This window comes from Pinus tabuliformis, chromosome 4_2 (assembly GCF_031772625.1).
Source record: "Pinus tabuliformis cultivar Carrire ecotype Pingquan chromosome 4_2, CPIR1, whole genome shotgun sequence".
In the NCBI taxonomy this organism is placed as follows: Eukaryota; Viridiplantae; Streptophyta; class Pinopsida; order Pinales; family Pinaceae; genus Pinus; species Pinus tabuliformis.
Window position 1 is genome coordinate 420,161,153 of NC_142304.1, and position 23,421 is coordinate 420,184,573.

At 37.7% G+C, this 23,421-nt stretch overlaps 1 protein-coding gene across 1 annotated transcript in view; it reads right to left on the reverse strand.

The window, feature by feature from the left end:
• Window positions 1–23,421, reverse strand: part of LOC149169735 (Nucleotidylyl transferase superfamily protein) — a 253,875-nt gene that overhangs the window by 38,153 nt on the left and 192,301 nt on the right. Inside the window, exon 10 of the mRNA XM_089428789.1 lies at window positions 21,625–21,731. Coding sequence (XP_089284915.1) covers window positions 21,625–21,731 — 107 coding nt within the window. The remainder of the gene's footprint in view (window positions 1–21,624; window positions 21,732–23,421) is intronic.

A 23,421-nucleotide genomic window follows, 5' to 3' on the forward strand; every position in this document is an offset into this window, starting at 1 on the left:
AGGAGAGGCTGACCACACAAAACCGCAGTCAATGGAGGCTAAACGCTGGTCAACGCAGTCCTATATCACCCCAAACAAGGTTGATGCACCTTCCTACGTCCTTGTTGCCCTAACTGCATCCTCTCACAATGCTGCCCTAACTGTGTCCTCTTTTCCCACGTGAGTGAACTAATGCCTCAAGGTCTCTTCTATTTATATGCCACGTTGGGGTTTAGCTGGGGGTGTGCAACACAATTTTACTTGTTGGCCAACCTTGACAAATTGTCAAGAAATACAAATAAATTCATATTTCCATGAATACATGTCGTAATCGGATGATCGTTAGATCAATCCTACACCTCTCGATGAGAAGAATCCAAGAAAACTATCAGCTGCCATAAATAAGATGACCCACATGGAGTTTGGCCCTAGTTGCCAATTTTAACACTCCCTCTCAACTAGGGAGAACTCCATCTGCTAATCCGTCTGTCTGTCAGTACTATCTCTGCCATCAAATGCACTGCCCAGCACTGCTCGGCTCGGCTCTTCTCTGCTGAACTATGAAGAAGAAGAAATGATTGAGAATGTATCATACCATCCTCTACTGACCCGAAGTCAGTCCCAGATAAAAGAGAGTGCCCAATAGCACTCTTACTGACCCGAAGTCTGTCCCAATAAAGACAGTGTGTCATACCACTCTTACTAACCCGAAGTCAGTTCCAAAAGAGAGTGAATTATATCACTCTTACTGACCCGAAGTCAGTTCCAATTGACCCCAGATCAATGTCATCCTAGCATAGGGTACGGTAGATATACGATGCGTCCATCGGTACTACTATGGTCCCTTTCCTCATTTCCCTACTCAATGGCTAGATGAGAGGTACTTCCCATGAGTCCCAAACTGCATGGGTAGGATGTCTTGGCATGGGTAAGATGTCTTGGTAGGAGAAGGATGAACCACTCATCCTGCCTACATGTCACCACGGGGTATCACAGGGGAAGGTTGAATTATTCACCCTGTACATAGCGCACCACTAGGGGAGGGTGAGTCACCCTATGGTCGCTTGTCGCTCCAAAAGTACCCCAAGCCCCTTGGAGCTCCCAGAGCTCAAAGTATCCATCATACATGACCCTCATAAGAGGGTCTCTCAATGACTCCTAGTCGTTCTCGGAAAGTCAAGAATTTGACCTTTCCAAGGGGCTTCATCAGAATGTCGGCGACCTGCTCATCTGTCCCAATATGATGGAGCCTTATTGCTCCTCTTTGTACCATATCCTGGATAAAGTGGTACCTGATGTCGATGTACTTGGAGCGATCATGAAATATGGGATTCTCGGATAAACAAATCCCACTCTGGTTGTCGCAGACGATCACGGTAGTATCCAATGTATGTCCAAACAACTCAGTGAACAGCTCCCTCAACCAGATAGCCTCACAGGAGGCCATAATCGCAGCAATGTACTCTACCTCAGTGGTGCTCAAAGCTACCGACTTCTGTTTCCTACTCATCCAGGATATCGAGGCAGAACCTAAAGAGAAACAGCACCCGAAAGTGCTCTTTCAGTCCACCACACTGCCTGCCCATTCAACATTGCAATATCCATGTAGCCTCACATCTCCAGTAGTGTATCTCAACCCATGGGTGATTGTGCCCCTAAGATACCTCAGAAGATTCTTGCCATCAATCCAATGTGAATGATGAGGCTCAACCATATATTGGCTCAACGTGTTGACTGCAAAACATATATCCAGACGGAAGTTCACCAAGAACATCAATGCTCCTATGAATTGATGATACTCAGAAGCATTACCCAATACAGGTCTGGCAGCACTACCACATAACTTCTTGAAGTTAAGCTCCATCGGGGTAGTCACGGGCTTGCAATCCACCATACCAAATCTCTCCAAAATCTTCACCACATATTTTCCTTGAGATAGGAAAATTTCTCCTAGCTTTTGCTAAACCTTCAGCCCTAGGAAATAGTGCATCAATCCTAGGTCCTCCATCTCAAATTCGGAAGCCAACTCCCTCTTACATTCGTGAATGAGAGGGTCTGCACCTATCAGGAAGAGGTCATCAACATACAGCACCAGTATGAGAGGCTTATCATCCTCGACCTTAAAGTAAAGCTTTGGATCAGCTTCACTCCTAGTGAATCCCAGCTTCATTAAGTAGCTATCGATTCTCTCATACCAAGCACGAGGTGCTTGCCTCAGCCCATAGAGAGCTTTCTTCAACCTGCATACGTGAGATTCCCGATTATGAATCTCAAACCCCTCGAGTTACTCCACATAGACTTCCTATTTAATCAAACCATGCAAGAACGCGGCCTTGACATCCATTTTATGTAGGTTCCATCCTTGCGAAGTGGCAAGGGCTATGATCGAGCAGATAGTGGTGTATTGGGCAACAAGTGCAAATATCTCATCATAATCTACACCTTCCTTTCGAGAGAAGCCTCGAGCAACAAAGCGAGACTTATACTTTTCAACACTCCCATCAGCTCCATGCTTGATTTTGTAAAGCCACTTCGAGGTGACAACTGTTTTGTCCTAGGGTCTGGGGACCACATCCCAGACATCATTCTTCATGATGGACTCATATTCCTCATTCATAGCATCCTTCCATACTTGATGCTTCACGGCTTCTTCAAATGATGAAGGCTCATTTTGAATGATGGTGCTCATAATGGTCAAGTATCCCTGATACTTGGTCGGCTTCTTACTTTCACGGAAAGTCCCTCTGGGTGCAATATGTCCTTCGACATCATCAAGTGTCCCCCTAAGCCATGAGGGCCTCTTCCTAGAAGAGGAAGGCTCTTGCGGAGGGGGATCAATAGGATCCATAGGTTCTTCCACATCGAGCATCGTCTCATCTTCCTTCTCATCCGGCTTCCTGGTGTCAGCTTCTTTATCTTTCCTTAGAATAAGAAGATTGTCAACCTTTGCTAAGAGCCATATCTTCCAATGTTCCACCAAGACTCCGGGACGGGGAGACGTGGGTGCGGGGAGACGCACAAGGGGGATGTGTGGGAGTATCCTCAAATTTTAGGGAAATTTAGGGGGGACGGGAGGACGTCGAGGTATATATATATTTTTTTTCTTTTTTATATATATATATATATATATATATATATATATATATATCAAATTCATTATCAATAATGAAAGCATAAATACAATGATACATACATAATTGAATGAAATAATGAAATACATTGATCCATACTCATCATTCATCATTCTAGATTTTAAATTGATTTAAAATTAGAATTCATCATTCATCATTCTAGAATCTAATTAGTGCTAAGCAAAATAGATTATAATAGACACTTAAATCTAAATACTGGAATGGTAAATTGATATAACAAAAACTCAAAAGCAGTGGAGTGATGAGTCTAAAAGTCACTCTTAAGTACAAAGAGGGGTTGGTGCTCTTGATTAAATACTAATTCCATACCTTTGGACATGACAAAATGCAATGGAAACATTGCAATCCATCGAATCCTGAATTCCTGAAAAACTGTTAAGTCTGCTGGATTTTGAGTGAGATCTAAAATTCTACTTTTTCCATATGAAATCCAATGAGGTCGGAACCACTCTCAAACATCCCGAGTCATTTCATGGTAATGTTAAAAATTTAAGTAAAAGGATGAAAATGAAAGATAAAGCAGAATGTCACTTTTACTTTAAGAATTTAACATTACCATGAATTGCATAGCATTAGTAGGGAAATATGGTCAAATACTAGGTTTTCCCTATCATAAATCATTGTTTAAAAGCAAATTAAATGGGGGACGCATAGCCCATATTGAGGGGGGACGCCCAGGCATCCTCCTTTTGGGGAGTCGCATCCCCCACACTGGGGAAACGTCTCCCCCTGCGTCTCCCCGCGTCTCCCCAAAAAGGGGACGTGGGGAAACGTTTCCCCAAACGTCCCCCCCTCCCGGTGCGTGGGGTGCGAAGGGTGCGCGCACCCAACCCTGGGGGACGTGTCCCCGTGGAACACTGATATCTTCGTCAAAGGTGACATCATGACTTATCTCGACTTCCCATGGACTAGCCACATAGATTCTATAGCCCTTAGAACTTTCTTTATAGCCCACGAAGATTCCCTTCTTTCCGGATGCACCCAATTTGCTCCTTTTCTCTTTCGGCACATGAAAATATACAGGACTTCCAAAAATTCTAAAATGAGAGACATCAGGTTTCTTGCCAGTAAACATCTCTTCGGGAGTCTTGGAATCCAACACTTGATGAGGACATCAGTTTTGAACATATACGGTGGTATTCGCAGCTTCGGCCCATAGAAACTTCAGAAGCCTTTGATCATGGAGAATGGCACGAACAGCTTCCACAATCAACAACGTAAACTTTGAAACAGGAACTGATACTGTTACCCATTTCGTAGAGATAGCAAAAAATTGACCCGATTTTGAAAAGCGGCGATGCAGAACACACATATTTTTTTTTAGAGCATAGTTTTTGGCACTTTAAATAACCGATACAATTACCCGTTTCGTAGGGGTAGTAAAAACGTGCCCTGATTTTGAAAAGTGGTTATGCGGAATACACTTCTTTTTTTTGGGAGCATATTTTTTACATTTTAAATTTTCTTATGTATCAAATATAAATATTTGTTTTTAAATGTTAGTGATTTTTATGCTGATTTTGAAACGTGTTGATACAGCGTACCTTTTTTTTAGAGGACTTATTTTTCACACTTTAAAATTTATTATATCCAATTTTATTTAAATTATGATTACTTAACGAATTTTCAAGTTGTTTTATTTTTCTTTTTTTAAATGTTGATTACTTAAAAAAAACAAATATAAAAATATATATAAAAAAGACAAACAAAAAAAAAATGTTAAAAAAAATTAGCTCATAAACCATAAAAGAATTTGGAAGAAAAAAAACAATTAAAAAATATATCTATAGAATTAAGTAAATAAAAATAGAAAAATTAAAAAAAACATTAACAAAAACTAGGGGAAAAAATTAAAAACAAACTAGAATAAAAAAAAATAGAAAATTAACAAAAAAAAATTAAAAACTAGTAAAATTAATATTAAAAACATGTAAAAAAAAAAACTAAAAAAACAAAAATAAACTCAAATTACAAGAAAAAAAAAATATATATATATATATATATATATATATGAAAATTTTAAAAAATGTCTTTAAAAAAAATAAAAAAATAAAACATTTTAAGTTTATAAAAAAATAAGTGTTTTTGATTTAAAAAAATAAAATAAAATAAAAATAAAAATTATTAAACTTTCATTGTTTATTTAAAAACAAACAACTAAAAAAAAAATTATTTTTTTTCAACAAAATTTATTTATTTATTTTTTTTTAAAGTATATTAAAAAAATTTAAATTATTTTTAAACAATTTTTTTTATTTAAAAAAAATTATTAAAAAAATTTAAATTTTTTTTTAAACAACTTTAATTTTTTTGTTTATATATATATATATATATATATATGTGTGTGTGTGTGTGTTAAATAATAATTGTTAAAAAAATCTTTTTTTTTAAACGATTCTTTTCTTTTCTTTTTTTTAATTAAAAAAAATCATATTGTTAAAAAATAATAATTTTTTTTGAACGAAATTTAAGAAAAAAAAAAAAATATATATATATATATATATACAACCCACTGCCCACCCACCGCCTGTGGTGGCGCGGCCCTAGATGGAGGGCCTATACGCAAACCTTGAGAAACGCCCCACCGCCCGCCTGCCACCCGTGGTGGCGTGGCCCTGGGCGGAGGGCCTACACGCAGACACGTAAGCACTCCGCCGAGGGCCACGCCAACATGGGCGGCGGGCGGGCGGTGGGTTATTTTTTTTTTTTAATTTCGTTTAAAAAAAAAATTATTATTTTTTTACAACATGATTTTTTTTATTTTTTTTTTTAAATCGTTACAAAAAATTACTATTTTTTAACAATTATTATTTAACATAATCTTTTGTATATTCTTTTTTAAATAAAAAAATTAAAGTTATTTAAAAAAAAAAAAAAAATTTAATAAATTTACAACAACAACAACAAAAAATTTAAATTTTTTTATTTGTTTGTTTTTAAATAAACAATGAAAGTTAAAAAAAAAAATATTAAATTAAATTTTTTTAAATCAAAAACACATATTTTTTTATAAGCTTAAAATGTCTTTTATTTTTTTTATTTTTTTAAATTTGAAAAGACATATTTTTAAAATTTTCATATTTTTTTAGTGTTTTTTTTAATAATTTGAGTTAATTTTTGTTTTTTTAAATGTTTTTAATATTTATTTTACTAGTTTTTAAAATATCCTTTTTGTTAATTTTCTATTTTTGTTTAATCTAGTTTGTTTTTATTTTTTTCCCTAGTTTTTGTTAATGTTTTTTTTTTTTTACTTATATATATATATATATATATATATATATATATATATTCCAAATTTTTTTTATGGTTTATGAAATTTTTTTTTTTAAACCCTTTTTTTGTCTTTTTTATATATATTTTTATATTTGTTTTTTTAAGTAAAAAACATTTTAATCTTAATTTCAGTAGCTTTTAATTTTTTTTTGTTAATTTTCTATTTTTTTTAAATCTAGTTTGTTTTTAATTTTCAATTTTTTTTTTTGTTTTTTGTTAACGTTTTTTAATTTTTCTATTTTTACCTACTTAATTTTATAGTTTTTTTAATGTTTTTTTCTTTTCTTTTCTTTTCCCAAATTTTTTTATGGTTTACTGGATATTTGTTTTTTTTTTCCATTTTTTTTAAATATGTTTTTTTACTATTTATTTGTTTATAATTTTTTAGTTTTTTAATTCTTATCTTTTATAGGTTAATTTTGTTTTTTTTTACATTTTTATGATTGATTTATTTATTTATTTATTTTTTTTTTTTTTTTTTTTAATTTATGTTTTGTCTTTCTTTTTTTTTTGTGTTTTTTCAATGTTTTTTTTTTTTGAATTTTAATGTTTTTCGGGGTCGTGATAAAATATTTTACACTATTATTTCGAAATGTTGAAATTATACCCTGAAGAAGAAAATAAAATATTTTACACCATTATTTCGAAATGTTGAAATTTTACCCTGAAGAAGAAGAAAAACAAACAAACAAACAAACAAAAAGAAAAGAAAAGAAAGAAAGAAAGAAGAAGAAGTGTTATCCTAGCATCAACACTTTTCGTTTTGAGGGTGTTTTTTGCACAAAATTTACCATTGAAAAAAAAATATTATTTGAACACAACACTTCGTTTTGAGGGTGTTTTTTGGACAATTTTTGCACAAAAAAATGGTTTTCACCGCCATTTTTAAAACATGTTGAAAATTTACCCTAGAAAAAAAAGATGTTATTCCAACATCAACACTTTTCATTTTTAGCACTGTTTTTGATGTTTTTACAGGGATTTTTTGCCAGAGTTCCCATTTTGAGTTTATAGTCCCTATCGTACTTTTAAAAACCGTTTTTAAAAACCGGTTACCGATCTAACCGGCTGGTTAGCAAGCCTGCCGGTCTAAACCGGCCAAAAAACCCGGTTTGAAGGCCCATTTCTCCATTTTTTTGCCCTAACCGGTGAAAACCGGCCGGTTTAGGACGGAACTCGCTGGTTCCGTCCTAAACTGGTCGGTTCCGTCCTAAAACGGTCGGTTTTAGGCATGCCCACCGTAAAGTTAAAAAAGCATATTTCTAACTGTGTTTTAGGGGTTTTGGGGGGAAACTAAGGGTGTTTCAACCCTAACAATGTTGGCAATTAATGGTAATGTTAAATTCTTAAAGTAAAAGTGACATTTCTTTTAATTTTCATTTTCATCCTTTACTTAAATTTTTAACGTTACCATGAAATGACTCAGGATGTTTGAGAGTGGTTTCGACGTCATTGGATTTCATATGGAGAAACTAGAATTTTAGATTTCACACAAAATTCAGCAGACTTAATGGTTTTCAGGATTTCATGGTTTGGGGGTAAACAATAAATGCAATTGGAGCTCCAAATGATGAGCAAAACTCCTGATCTAGATCCCATTGTGTTGGACGATAGATTGAAGAACCTATGTTTGAGGTTGATTTTGATATCGACATGGCTTTAGTGGAGGATGAAGCAGATTATGTGGTGGCATCAGAACCAGGATCAGTAGCGGCATCAAGGAAAGGCAAAGAACCAATGGAAGGCACTAGTCATGCAGGTCGACAAACTCGTGCTTCCATTAGGTCCACTTCTATTGTCATTGGTGGCATTGATACTGAGGCTGCAAATCAAGCTGAGGCATCCTCAGACTTTGAACCAGATGATGTCTATGTAGCTCCTGATGATGATCCTGTGTCTAGTAGTGGTGATGAACTTGATGATTGATCATGTGTACACTGTAGACTTGTAGTAGGCTAATGGCCTCATAGCTTGCAGCATTGTTTTTGGACTTTATAGGCCATTTAAAGCCTCATTTCTTATGTATTTTGCTATTTTGTCGATGATATGTATTGCATTTGATGCCATTTTGATATATTCACCTTTACATGCTATATAAATGAGCAAACTTTGCATATTTTGTCTCTATTGGCTTGGAATCATGGTCTTACATCTTAAAAATAGTTTTCTTTCATTAAAAATTAATTATTTAATGTATTTTTTTAAAACTGGTTTGTTTAAACCAAACCAGTCCCGGTTAGACCGGTTCCAGTCGGTAAACTAGTTCATTAGGTGGACTGGTCCGGTCACCGGTTCCGGTTTTAAAAACATTGGTTCATGTTTCAAAGTTTACATTGTTAATCGTACGATCCTTCCTTTCCACCACACCATTCTACTCGGGAGTGTATTGTGTTGTGGTCTCCCTCTTAATGCCAGCTTCTTTGCAAAAGTCATGAAACTCATTGGATTCATACTCGGTCCCATTATCAGTGCTTAAGATCTTGATCCTTTTCTCGGTTTGATTCTCGATCGAGGCTTTGAAGTGACAAAACCAGGAGAACACTTCATCCTTCTTTTTCAAGAAGTATATCCAAGTCTTGCGAGAATAATCATCTGTAAAAGTGAGATAATATAGATATTCTCCCAAAGAGTTCACAGGCATTATACCAGATATGTCAGAGTGAACCAACTGCAAAATGTCATAGGTCTTGCTATGGCTAAAGGGGAACGGTCCCCTTTTGAGCTTTCCTTCAGTGCATCCCGGACATACACCTTCATGCTCCATTTTGAACTCGGGCATCCCTGTCACCATTTGTTTCACATCGAGTAGAGCCTTATAATGAAGGTGGGCAAACCTCTAATGCCATAGTTCAGACTAAAGAGATGTGTCGCAAGACATGACTCCCAACGAACTTCCTCCAACTTGATATAAAAAGTCAACTCGAAACACAAGAGTGAAAGCATCTTTAAAATTCTTTTTCCACACACATACCTTGCCATCGATGAAGGCCACCTTGTAGCCTTTGTCTTCCATTGCCGAAATGGACACCAGGTTCTTCTTGAGATCAGGTACATATAAGACTTCTTGCAAATGAATTGTGTTACCCTGATTTAATTGAAGAGTAACATTCCCTACACCCTTTACGGGATAGGTGGAATTGTCTCCAAGAATAATCTCCAAGTTTGTCTCCTTCTCTATCAGATTAGAGAGAGCTTCCTTGTAACTAGTGAAGTGCCTTGAGGCACCACTATCAATAAGCCAATTTCCCAATGAGTCCGGAGGAGAGATAGTGGAGAGGGTCGATATCAGATAATATTCATCTTGCTTATTGTTAACAACATTTGATTCATACCTAGAGTTCCTTGCTTTCTTGGAGGGTTGACCACTTCCTTGATTTCCTGCATTCCTCTTTCCTTTGCCATTGAACCTGCCATTCCTTTGATTGTGGTTGGAGTTGCCCCGGGAGTGATTTTGATCATCATCATGTGATGAGTCCTTTCTATTTGGACACTCCCTCGCATAGTGGCCAAATTTATTGCAAACAAAGCATCTTCCTTTCCTTCCACCCTTCGATCTGGTCTTTCCTTTGAAGTGAGCTTTAGACCCAGAATTATTTCTCCTTTTGGCATGAGAGGAGAAAGCAGTGGGATTGCCTTTTGTTAAAATTGGCAACTAGGGCCAAACTCCATGTGGGTCATCTTATTTATGGTAGCTGATATTTTTCTTGGATTCCTCTCGTCGAGAGTTGTAGGATTGATCTAACGATCATCCGATTCTGACATGTATTCATGGAGATATGAATTTATTTGTATTTCTTGACAATTTGTCAAGGTCAGCCAGCAAGTAAAGTTGTGTTGCACACCCCTAGCTAAACCCCAACGTGGCATATAAATAGAAGAGACCTTCAGGCATAAGTTCACTCATCTCATCCTCACATCTCTTCTCTCTCCTTGTCTCTTGGGTATACAAAGGAAAGAGACACAGCTCTCACGTTAGAAAGACAACGCAGCTAGGGCATCATTGTGAGAGGACGCAGTTAGGGAAGCAAGGACGTAGGAAGGTACAGCAATCTTGTTTGGGGTGATTTAGGCGTGCGTTGACCAAAGTATTTCCTTCATTGGCTGCAGCTTTGTGTGGGCAACCTCTCCTAGGCTAGGGACAACCTACGTTGACTGGTTAGGGCTGGCTGTAGTATGATGTAGCATTGAATGCTATTTTGACCATATTACGTTGACTGTTTTGGGCTGCTTTCACTGCTGTTGGAGACCGAATTCTCCTAGGTTGTCTTGGACACATTTGGGAGCTGATTGATCACCCTTGCTATTGTTGTTCAAGGGTTTCATTACTACTGTTGTAAATCACAGATGTGTGATATTGTACTATCACTCTCTCTGTGCTGAATTATTGAAGAATATAGAAGAATTGATCAAAGGGTTTCTCCACATTGAGGTTTGTCCCTGGCTAGCGCCACATCTTGTGTCTCTTGCCTTGGCTTGTCTTCTGTTGTTTTCATTTATGTTCTATCAGCATTTTACTTTCATGTTAATGTGATAGCTATATTGGAAATTGACATTGAGCTAATAAGAAGAATTGAAGTAAACTGCTCTTAAGCATAGAACATACCATAATTTAACACCTTTGCTTGAAGGCATTTCTTACCCACCATCCTTGTCTCTTCTTGAATGCATCTCGCCATCAGTTCCTCAAATCCTGGAATTCGAACATTGTTGAGAAGAGTGGTTCTAAATACATACCATTTGGATGGGAGCCCTCCAAGGGTAGTGATAGTTAGTTCCCTATTAGAGATGACTTCTCCAATTGATAGGAGATCATTATTTATCTCAATGATCCTTAAGAAGTAGGATTGAATATCCTCGTCCTTGCCCTTCTTAATATCCTTTAGCTTATTTTTGAGGAACAAAACTTGATTTGCATCACTAACTTTAAACAAGCTTACCAGTCTATCGTAGATCTCCTTGGAGGTGTTCAACTCGGAAATGTAGGCCACTAGACGCTTGTCAATTGAGTCCCGAATGATCTTCTTTACTTTGACTTCACCCTTAGTGTACTTGTTCTTTGTAGCAGTCGGTGCATTTGATGGAGGCTCCGTAATTCTGCCTCTCACATAGTCCAACACTTCCTGCTCTTCCAATGTCAGATCAAGAGACATCTTCCATCCGTGATAGTCAGACTTCTCACAGAGCTTGTCTTCGGCGGGGAAGTGTGATGAGGAACCTATGAAGCTTTCTAACTTTTTCCAACTGTCTTTGGTGATTGCTCTTGTTCTTGCTTGGGCTTTGTCTTCACCTCAGCTCAGAAACCATGTTAAATTATGGTATGTTCTATGCTTAAGAGCAATTTACTTCAATTCTTCTTATTAGCCCAATGTCAATTTCTAGTATAGCAATCACATTAACATGAAACTAAAATGTTGATAGAACATAAACGAAAACAACAGAAGACAAGCCAAGACAAGAGACACAAGATGTGGTGCTAGCGAGGGACAAACCCCAATGCGGGGAAACCCTTTGATCAATTCTTCTATATTCTTCAATAATTCAGAAAAGAGAGAGAGATAGTACAATATCACAAATCTGTGATTTACAACAGCAGTGATGAAACCCTTGAACAGGAATAGCAAGGGTGATCAATCAACTCCCAAAATGTCCTCAAGACTACCTAGGAGAACTCAGTCTCCAACAATAGTAATAGCAGCCCAAAGCAATCAATGTAAGATGGTCAAAATAGCAGTCAATGTTACAACATATTGCAACCATCCCTAACCAATCAACATTGTCCCAAATGTGCCCTCCAACAAGTCAACGCAGGTTGTCCAACAATGTGCCTAGCCTAGGAGAGGCCACCCACACAATACCGCAGTCAATGGAGGCTAAACGTTGGTCAACGCAGTCCTATATCACCCCAAACAAGGTTGTTGCACCTTCTTGCGTCCTTTCTGCCTTAACTGCATCCTCTCACAATGCTACCCTAACTGCGTCCTCTTTTCCCACGTGAGAGAGAGTCTTCTTTCTCCTTCGTATACCCAAGAGACAAGGAGAGAGAAGAGATGTGAGGATGAGATGAGTGAACTAATGCCTCAAGGTCTCTTCTATTTATATGCCACATTGGGGTTTAGCTGGGGGTGTGCAACACAATTTTACTTGTTGGCCGACCTTGACAAATTGTCAAGAAATACAAATAAATTCATATCTCCATGAATACATGTCGGAATCGGATGATCATTGGATCAATCCTACACCTCTCGACAAGAGGAATCCAAGAAAAATATCAGCTACCATAAATAAGATGACCCACATGGAGTTTGGCCCTAGTTGCCAATTTTAACAATTATTAACTTCATCAACTAGCTACCATGTATAATAAACAAAAGAACAATGACACAAGATATAGGCAGCAACCAGGGAAAAACCTCTCCAAACCGGAGAGGAAAACCCACGGTACTTCTTCTTATAGTTTCTTCTCTTGACAAAATTTCCAAGACCAATACAAAGACCCTTGAGACCAAGTGACTCTAAGATCAAGGCTAGAATATCATCTCACTGTTGTCTTCTTCACTTGCTGCAATATGGATCAGATCTGCTACCAAAGCATGGATGATCTATCATGCTACTCCCTTCTCCTCTTCCTCCAATCTTGTTCTTGCTCAAGATAGTCCACTAACCTAGTGGATCTTCTTAATGCTGCCCTTAAACTAGATGATTTGTCCTTTTGAGGTTGTTGCTCAGAAACCCTAGGTCAAGGTCTAAAACTGATACCTTTCTTTGCACGGGTGAGTGATCTTTTGGCCTAGAAATCTTCCCCTTCATTCGCTAGGCTAGGAGACTCCTTCTATGCATCTAAGTGAATTCTTTTAGATTGCAATTCAACCCTAGACATGAGGACTTCATGGACTGTAATGTTGCCCTAGATATGAACAGTACTTCCGCACGTGTGGAGGGTTTGGGCTCTCCTGGCCCTTTTAACCTTTCACTCTACTAGCCAGACTTCCTTGCACAAACGTGTCTCCGAACTAGACCCAAAAACGAGATGTGTCCTTGATGTTGAGGGCAAATTGAGTGATGCCCTACCTTCGCACATGAGGCGGACTTCTGCGGCTTTGACTATGGCTATAGACGGTCTTGACTGTGGCTCCTTTCTCCTCCTTATCCTCGCACCCACGAACAGTATCCTTCGCATAGAATAAGACCCAAATCATTGATGATTTGAATGCATGAGGAAATGCCTAGTTATAGTGTTTGAGGCCTTCTTTTCAAGCCGACATGAATTGTCTCTTAGCCGACCTCAGGTCAACTTGAGTATTCATTTATAAATATATTTTTATGCCGAAAAATATATTGCTTCTATTGCATTCGTTTGGGGGGATCATTTAGTAGCTCTTTTGATCTTGTTTTTGAGGGAGCTTTTGACACATGATTCTGCCCTTGATCTTGGAGTCATACTTGTACATTTCAAGTGTAAACATTAATGATACAACCTATCACCTAGAGCCCATAATGAGAGCTACAAAGATAAATACATTTTTGAGCATGAACCCATGACTCAAATTCACAAAATATTTTGCTAGATACAATTTACATCATTTTCTTTGGAATGTAACATTATGAAGACCGAACCTAGTTACACTTTCTTCAACACTCCCTCTTAACTAGGGAGGTATTTATCCGTTCATGGACCTTGGACAATTTTTCAAGTTCACAAAAGAATTCTCACAAGAAGATCAGATTTGCAATCCATCTGTTATTGCATAATTTCAACCAACATTGTTTCCATATAGCAAGGACTTGACTAATAGCTCTCTCAATTAGATCAGGGCACAATGTTGGCGAGACCAATGATTGATAGACACACATCATCATTGTCTCTCTTAGGGTCATATGCACCTGGGCGTTCTCCGAGTATGCCCTACTAGTACTATTCTCATCTTGGGTTCCTAGCCCTCAAGAATATCGGTCCTCTTGCGCACTATTATCTTGGATGCCCTTCCACATCCTCAAAGAGTGTCGGATGCCAGATGATTCCACAATCCTCCATTCTTTCTTCCAAACTAAAGACAAGAATGTTGTGTCTAACTCTCCCTCTTAACCAAGGATGAGTTCCAAGTTTCTCTTTGCTCATAAACTTACTCATGTTCCTTTACTCATAGGAATCTTCCAGAGCTCCCTCTTAAATAGAGGCTCCATCATCAGTGCTTTACAGGGTCTTCTAGTTGACTGATGATCCAACACTTTGATGTCATCAATTTCTTCATATGTAGGGTTCAGCCATCCACCACTTTCCTTCATCAAGTCATTCCTTCTTTCCTGGAAAGCATTCTCCTTGGATCTGCATCTGGGGCTTCCTTCATAGGGCCATCGAGCTCCACCTTTCTTTCAGCGATGATTGCTCTATATCTCAAGGTACATAGTTGTGACATCCTTCACAACTCTTTTTACCAAGGCCCTGCATACATACCCAGACTTATCCAAAAAGTCAGAAACCAAAAATAAATCACATATTACCTTTTTGGTGATGGCCTTTTTCTAGTGACACCTCCTTGTAGATATCAACATCTGGCATACATGTTGACACATCTCCGTAGATATCTGTAGTCAAGTGTCTTCAACTTTTCAGACTTCTATCCAAGATTCCATATCTTTCTAGGAGATTTCCTTGTCAAATCTTCTTTGGAAGTTGATTGCTTCTATCATGGTTGCATATCTCACGATCTCTATCATCCTTACACCTTTCATTCCTAGGGGCTTCCAATCAGAGTTTCTTAATTGTAGTCAACTACCTCATACTCCATATGAGGACATATTATGTTGATTTCATCTTTAAACCTTTCAGAGGAGGAGATCCTTTATTCTCTTGATCATGCTTGATCCATGCTACCTACAACCATGTGACATGATATTATAATATCAAACAAAATACACATACCTCATTTGTCTTGAATCATATCATGATTCTTGCAGCGGACTTCTTGAGGGATCTTTGACCTGCAGTGTAGTTGATAAGTACCATTGACCTGGATTCTTTATAGAGGATATTTGCTTGTAGAAATTCTTCAAAGATTCGGAGAACCAAGATGTTCTCATCTTAGAATTTCCTACACATAACAATTTCATTTCTACCTAGAATCCTTACATAAAGAAATACAATGTACATTAATCATAACCATTAACAGTATTTCCAGAGGATTCAACATATCCTCATTCATCAATAGTTCATCAATGGATGTTACCAAATCCATAATCAGTTCATTCTCTAAAAGAGTTACTTAAACAACACATAAGAATGTTCATGATTCACAACATGCTACACTAACTAAGACCTATGAAAGAAAAACAGGAGGTGATCTTTTAATCATAGTAAAGATCCTCAGGCTCCTCCTCCTTTGGCTTCTTTTCATTGTCTTTGGTTTCCTGAATCACACGAGTTGCTTCATAGTTTCTCTTGCCATTCTTCTTCTGTTAAAATTGGCAACCAGGGCAAAACTTCATGTGGGTCATCTTATTCATGGCTGATAATATTTTTATTAGATTCCTCTCGTCGAGAGGTTTAAGATTGATATATAGATCATCCGATTCCGATAAGTATTCATGGAGATATGAATTTATTTTGATTATGGAATTATTATCAAGCCGACCTACAACTCATGTAGGCTCAGAAGCCCAACAGTCGCATCTATTCACCCACCAACGTTGTGTATAAATATAAGAGGACTTTTCCTCATTTGGACTCACTCATCTCATCACATCTCTCTCTCTCTCTACTGCGCAGATATGAGTCTCTTCTCTACTGCGCTGAAATGGGTCTCTCTCTCTCACACATGTGAAGCCGGAAGCTGCTGAATTTGAAGCTGCAACTGCAGAAGTAAAGATTGACTTGCGTGGCCTAGAAGATCTCCTCTTTGGAACTGCGTTGTAGGTTCATCTGAACCTCCTTTGAAAGCCGCAACTTTTGGTGGTGGAATGAAGTCAATCCGACGAACGGTTTGCAAGATATCGACTGCCCTAGTTTGAAGCCGGAAACTGCTGAAACTGAAGCTGCAACTGAAGAAGTAAAGATTGAATTGCATGGCCTAGAAGATCTCCTCATCTGAACTGCGCTGTAGGTTCATCTGAACCTCCTCTGGAAGCCGAAACTTTTGGTGGTGGAATGAAGTCAATCCGACGGTCGGTTTGTGAGATATGGTCTGCCCTAGTTTGATAATGAAGCCGCTAATGCTGATGCTGCTGATCTAGGGTTTGCTACCGCTGATATGAATCAGATTTATTGTACTATTTCTCTCTGTTGAATTATTGAAGATAAAAGAAGATTTGATCAAAGGGTTTCCCCACACATTGTGGGGTTTGTCCCTGGCTAGCCGCCACATCTTGTGTCTCTTGTCTTGGCTTGTTTTCTGTCAATCGTTTAATGTTCTATCTGCACTTTACTTTATGTACATGTGATTGCTAATCGGTGGAATATAATAAGAAAAAGAAGTAAACTGTTATAAGCATAGAACATACCATAACTTAACATCTTTCGCTTGGGACAATCTCTTCAATGGTGTCCATATTCGTGACATTCAAAGCATTGGATCTTTGACATGTCTTTCTTGGGATGTTGTTGGTGACTAGATCTTTCAAACTTTCCGAACTTCCCTTTTCTTTTAAACCTAGCAGAAAATGCTTGCTCTTTGGATCCAACTGCAATATCTTCCTTGGCCTTTAATCGTGCTTCTTCCACTTTGCATATTGCCCATAGATCATTGAGTGAGGATGCCTCCTTCTTGGCCCATATGCTTGCTGTAAAGTTTCCCCACTCCTCAGGTAATGCATTCAGCACTATCGTAGTCATCTCTTGATCAGAGATGATTTCTCCTCGTTCCTGCAACTGATCTCTTATTTCAGAGACCCTCATGAAATATGAAGTTATACCTTCTTCTTTGCTGATATTCATTTTGTATAACTCATTCCTCAGAGAGATCCCTTCTCCTACAGTGCTGACGGAGAATAAGTCTATCAGTTTGTCATAGATCTCTTTGGCTGTTTCAAGCTTGGCTACATAAGGAATCAAAGAGTCCTTGATAGATTCCAGTGTTGCGGGGGAGCGCCCCCCCCCCTCGCTCCCGCTCCCGATCCGCTCTCCGGGCGGGAGCGGGTCGGGAGCGCGCTCCCTAAAAAAAATTTCGCTCCCTGCCTTTTCGGGAGCGTTTTCGGGAGCGTTTTGCCTTTTTTGCATTTTTTTTTTTGTAGTAATGTTCGAAATGCAATTTTTTTTGAAAGAAACAAATAGTTTTTGAGTGGGGCAACTTAATGATCAAGTCTAGGCCCTAGTATTGATATGCTATTCATGGTAATGTTAAATTCTTAAAGTAAAAGTGACATTTTCTTTAATTTTCATTTTCATCCTTTTACTTAAATTTTTAACATTACCATGAAATGACTCAGGATGTTTGAGAGTGGTTTCGTCCTCATTGGATTTCATATGGAGAAAGTAGAATTTTAGATTTCATTCAAAATCCAGCAAACTTATCAGTTTTTCAGGATTTCAGGATTGGGGGATTGCAATGTTTCCATTGAATTTTGTCATGTATTAGGGTATGGAACTCATATTTAATCAAGAGTACCAATCCCTCTATGTACCTTGATGTTAGTGACATTGGTTGTCGAACTCCTCTATCATGACCCTTCTAAAAATGTACGCATCACTCAAACAAAATCTTGACTTGACATGCTATGCTTTTTCTATCTTATGGTAATGCTTAGAGGGTGATATTAATGACAAAGATCCCTATACAGATACAAAGGTAATGACAAAGATACCTCTGGATATTAATGCTTGGAGGGTGATATTAATGACAAAGATCCTGATTTTGCAACAAGACTAAAAAATTAGACATTTCTCGTGGTGGCAAGAGGCCCAAGCATAAGAAATAGATAATAGATTTACTTCTCTTCTCTAGTTTCTAGTAGCTTTTATAACTATTGACTCTTTCATATTTATTATGATATTTTTTTAAACAATATATGACAATTTAAGTTTGAAGTTGGCAATTATAACTCATTAGTAATGAATTATGAATATGATGCTTCATGAAAGTTGAAAGTTGTTTCATTTCGTTTCATTTTATAACATTTCATTTCATGTTAGATATTATTTGTTGTAATGGTTACACTTAGCTTACAAGTACAACTTTGGTGATCAATGATGATAAATGTTATATATTGAATTTTGAAAGCTTGAAACTTTAAGATTGATGAATCATGAGACTCAATATGTTGTATGTTACTATGTTACTAACTTGCGGACGTGGTTGATGAAGATTATAACTTCTAGATGATTGTTGTTATATGGTTCAATCTATGCTTTTTTATGTTTTTTATATCTAATTCATCATTCTACATGTTTTTGTTGACATATATGTATCAAAAATTAAAAAATATAAAAAATATATATATTTTTAAAAAATCGCTCCGGGATTCGCTCCCAAACCGGAAGCTTCTGAAAATGGTCGCTCCCGCTCCCGCTCCCAAGTAACATTGATAGATTCTATGAGAATCTTTTGAGCTCTCACTTCGTTCTTGTTATCCTTAGCTAGTTCTTGACTATCAAAAGGAGCAGCAATTTTCTTTTGTACATAATCAATAACTTCTTGTTCTTTCAAAGTGAGATCAGTCCTCTTCTTCCAAGCAAGGAAGTTGGCAACTCCAACTAACTTATTGCTTTCCTTGCAAGAAGACATCCTTTTTAAGATTAGATTTGCTCAAATCAATAAGATACTTACTTGATGTAATGATCCTTGAAGTTTGACTTTAGATGGCTGCCTTGAAGGAGCTTGAGGAAGCTTGACTACCCTTGACTGCTAGGAAACCTGAGATCTGCTTGCCTTATCCTTGAGGATCTTCAACTGAAGTAAGAGGATTCTTGATAACTTCCTCTTATAGATCCCTCACTTTGATAGATCTTGGAGTTTCAGAATGTGGATCTGAATTCTGAATCTTGCTTTGCCTTCAACTTCAGCTGCCTTACCTCTTCCTGAATGTTCTATATCAGCCCTTTCTTGATCTGCTACCAACCCTCTGATACCATGTTGAGAAATCTAAGGGCTTGATTAGTTAATGATTTCTCTATCTTGATAACTGCTTGTGAAGTAATTTCATTCTTTAGACAATTTAAACAAGATCTTTCAAATGTTAGAGATTATTAACTTCATCAACCAGCTACCATGCATAATAAACAAAAGAACAATGACACAAGATATAGGCAGCAGCCAGGGCAAAACCTCTCCAAACCTGAGAGGAAAACCCATGGTAATTCTTCTTATAGTTTCTTCTCTTGACAAAATTTCCAAGACCAACACAAAGACCCTTGAGATCAAGGCTAGAATATCATCTTACTGCTGTCTTCTTCACTTGCTGCAATATGGATCAGATCTGCTACCAAAGCATGGATGATCTGGCATGCTACTCCCTTCTCCTCTTCCTCCAATCTTGTTCTTGCTCAAGATAGTCCACTAACCTAGTGGATCTTCTTAATGCTGCCCTTAAACTAGATGATCTGTCCTTTTGAGGTTGCTGCTCAGAAACCCTAGGTCAAGGTCTGAAACTGATACCTTTCTTCCCACGGGTGAGTGATCTTTTGGCCTAGAAATCTTCCCCTTCATTCGCTAGGCTAGGAGACTCCTTCTAGGCATCCAACCGAATTCTTTTAGACTGCAATTCAGCCCTAGACATGAGGACTTCATGAACTGTAATGCTACCCTAGATATGAACAGTACTTCCACATGTGTGGAGGGTTTGGGCTCTCCTAGCCCTCCTAACCCTTCGCTCTACTAGCCAGACTTCCTCGCACAAATCTGTCTCTGAACTAGACCCAAAAACGAGATGTCTCCTTGATGTTGAGGGCAGATTGAGTGATGCCCTACCTTCGCACGTGAGGCAGACTTCTGCGGCTTTGACTGTGGCTATAGACGGTCTTGACTGCAGCTCCTTTCTCCTCCTTATCCTCGCACCCACGAACAGTATCCTTCGCATAGAATAAGACCCAAATCATTGATGATCCGAATGCATGAGGAGAGGCCTATTTATAGTGTTTGAGGCCTTCTTTTCAAGCCGACATGAACTGTCTCTTAGCCGACTTCAAGCCAACTTGATTATTCATTTATAAATATATTTTTATGCCGAAAAATGTATTGCTTCTATTGCATTCGTTTGGAGGGATCATTTAGTAGCTCTTTTGATCTTGTCTTTGAGGGAGCTTTTGACACATGATTCTACCCTTGATCTTGGAGTCATACTTGTACATTTCAAGTGTAAACATTAATGACACAACCTATCACCTAGAGCTCATAATGAGAGCTACAAAGATAAATACATTTTTGAGCATGAAACCCGTGACTCAAATTCACAAAATATTTTGCTAGATACAATTTACATCATTTGCTTTGGAATGTGTCATTATGAAGACCGAACCTAGTTACACTTTCTTCAACAGAGACACCCCCTAAATTTTAGAGAGCATCATATGGGATGCCAAGGTCCCTTCACATATGGAACACCATCTCTAAAATCATAAAAGGAACAATCATTTAAAAAGGGAGATGCATGGGCACGAGAGTTGGTTGCACCCAGGCATCTTGGACTTCAGGGCAAGGGGTGAGGTGCACCCATGCATCCTGGGCTTTGGGCAAAAGGGGTGATGTGCCCAGTTATCCCCTACATGGGTGAAATGTCCCTCGTTTTCTGTGAAACATTTCATACCAAGTTTAGCCAAGTTTCACTTTTTTAGGGATGCTGTGCAGCATTTCACATGGAGTTTCACCATCCTAAGAGTGGGGAGCGCATTTCGCGCAACATTAGAAATTTTAAGTTCAGCACATTTGATAAGTAGAGACCAATTGACTGCACATTCTTTGAGCATTGAATATAACAAAAACTGCACTATTTCTATTTGTTCTACATGCCCATTACAGCTGTGTGTGAGATGTCTAGGATTATCCCTTTATCATAATTCAAGCAAAGGCAAACTTAGGTCCAAGTTGCTGCTTGCCGTCTACATACTGTCCTACTTTATATCCAGTGGATACATGCACCAAAGATGGGCAATGCAGCAACCACTTTTTCTTCTGCTTTAACTCCACAATATGCTAAAAGCGAGAGTCTCCTCAAATTTTATCCATTTCAGCATGCACTTAACAGATAGGTGTAGAGATATGGCTTTCATAAGAAGAATAAATCCAAATATGCTTACATTGATAAGCCTAGCAGCAGTGTCTGCCCCAATTATGAAAGTACTATCTGGTAAAAGTTCTGCTTTCTTGTAAAAGTATGGCTGATTTGTTATAATGACTGTTTTCCCTGCCACTCAAACAATATTTAAGGATCAGAAGCAGGATTGTTCAGAAACTTTCTGTTAACAGTAAGTACTAACTCATGCTCCCAGCTAAGAGAATCTACAGCAGTATATGCTGATCAAGTTTTGGTAACAACATTGATGATTTTTGTGTATTGTTCTTAACAAGTTCAAATGAAAAAATAGAGGTATTAACATGACAATGGAATGATATGGGAACTGTAACAAGTATAAAAGCAAGGAAAATAGGGTGTGTGTAAACACAAAGGACCTTTACACTATAGCCATTCCCAAACTGCATTTTCTTCCAAAAAGAAATGGCCGATTCATCCTTCTGATATGAAAGGCTTTACATGACTAATAAGAGAATATGTAACATCCTTGTAACATTTTTGAGTTTCAACTGAATATGAATCTTTAGTTGCTAAAACAAAAAACCACATGTCCTCCTCTTTCAGACTAGAAAATGTTCTTAAGAAAATAGAAGCCACAGTTCTTTTCTTGTACTTCTGTAATAAATAAAAAATACTTATGCACCAACATACACATCTTTTTCACTGTAAATAATTACATATTGTAGTCCATGCAATCAAGAATACTATGAAAGGACATAACAGTTCTAGCTAAATGAATAAAAGACAAAAGGATGCATGCTTATAAATAAATAGACTCATAAGGCACAAGGCCGTAAAGTCAAAAAGGACAAATATGTGTAATCAATTTCGCTGACCCATATTTTGCTGTCTTTTATTTGCCAATAGAACTTCGATATTTCTGTTAAGGGTTCTGTTACCCCTTTCAGCAAGGGTACTATGAAACTTTTGACCATGCCATTTGGAAGCCCAAATTTGTGCTACTTATAGCCTGTAAGGCCATGTGAGATGATGATATGGAAGTGTATCCTAGAGCCCTGATGGTGCACAGTCATGACCAGCCTTCATAGCTTCATCTTCATGGTGCCTGGTTTTATGGCATTACTGAAAACCCCCTGGTTGACGGTAACTCCCTGCCTTAATGGGCATTCTTATGTCCTAGGTTGGTATGCAGACATTAAGAAGATGGACCTATCAGGACACATGATTTATGGGAACACTTATTGTTTAGCCCCATAAAAGTGATCACTTCTTGTAACTTCCACATTTTCCTTTTATTACAGCGCAACTATTTTTTCCCCACATGGACCATCTTCTTATGTATGCACACCTCTTTGGAAATGGCAATCATTATTCATACCAATATCACAGTTCACAATGCAATTGCACTCCCCAAGGCAACATCCCACATCCTTCAAGACAATTAAAGGATTCATTGCAGCCTCCAAGTCAAGACAAACAATCTCCCAGCAGAAGCACTAAAAACACCGTCCTAAAAGTTCCTTTTCCAGCTACAGGGTAACTTCAAAAGGGACGAACTTCTTCTTTGGGGCAGTTGTGAGGTCTAAAGGAGTAATGTGGCATCATTATTAAGGAAGTGAAAAGTCAAATCAAGACAAGATCTAAGGGAAAGCTGGAATTCTAAGGCCAAATCGACCCTTTAACTTGTAAATCAAACCTCCTGCTGAGGCATCAACTCTCTTTTTGAGTATTTAAAGCAATGGAAACACCAATTTTGTAAATTGACTTAGTCTCCAAGCATTTTGTGAATAACAAGTCACCCTATTTTAGGAGCAAAAGGAGGATATATGTTGAGAGCCTC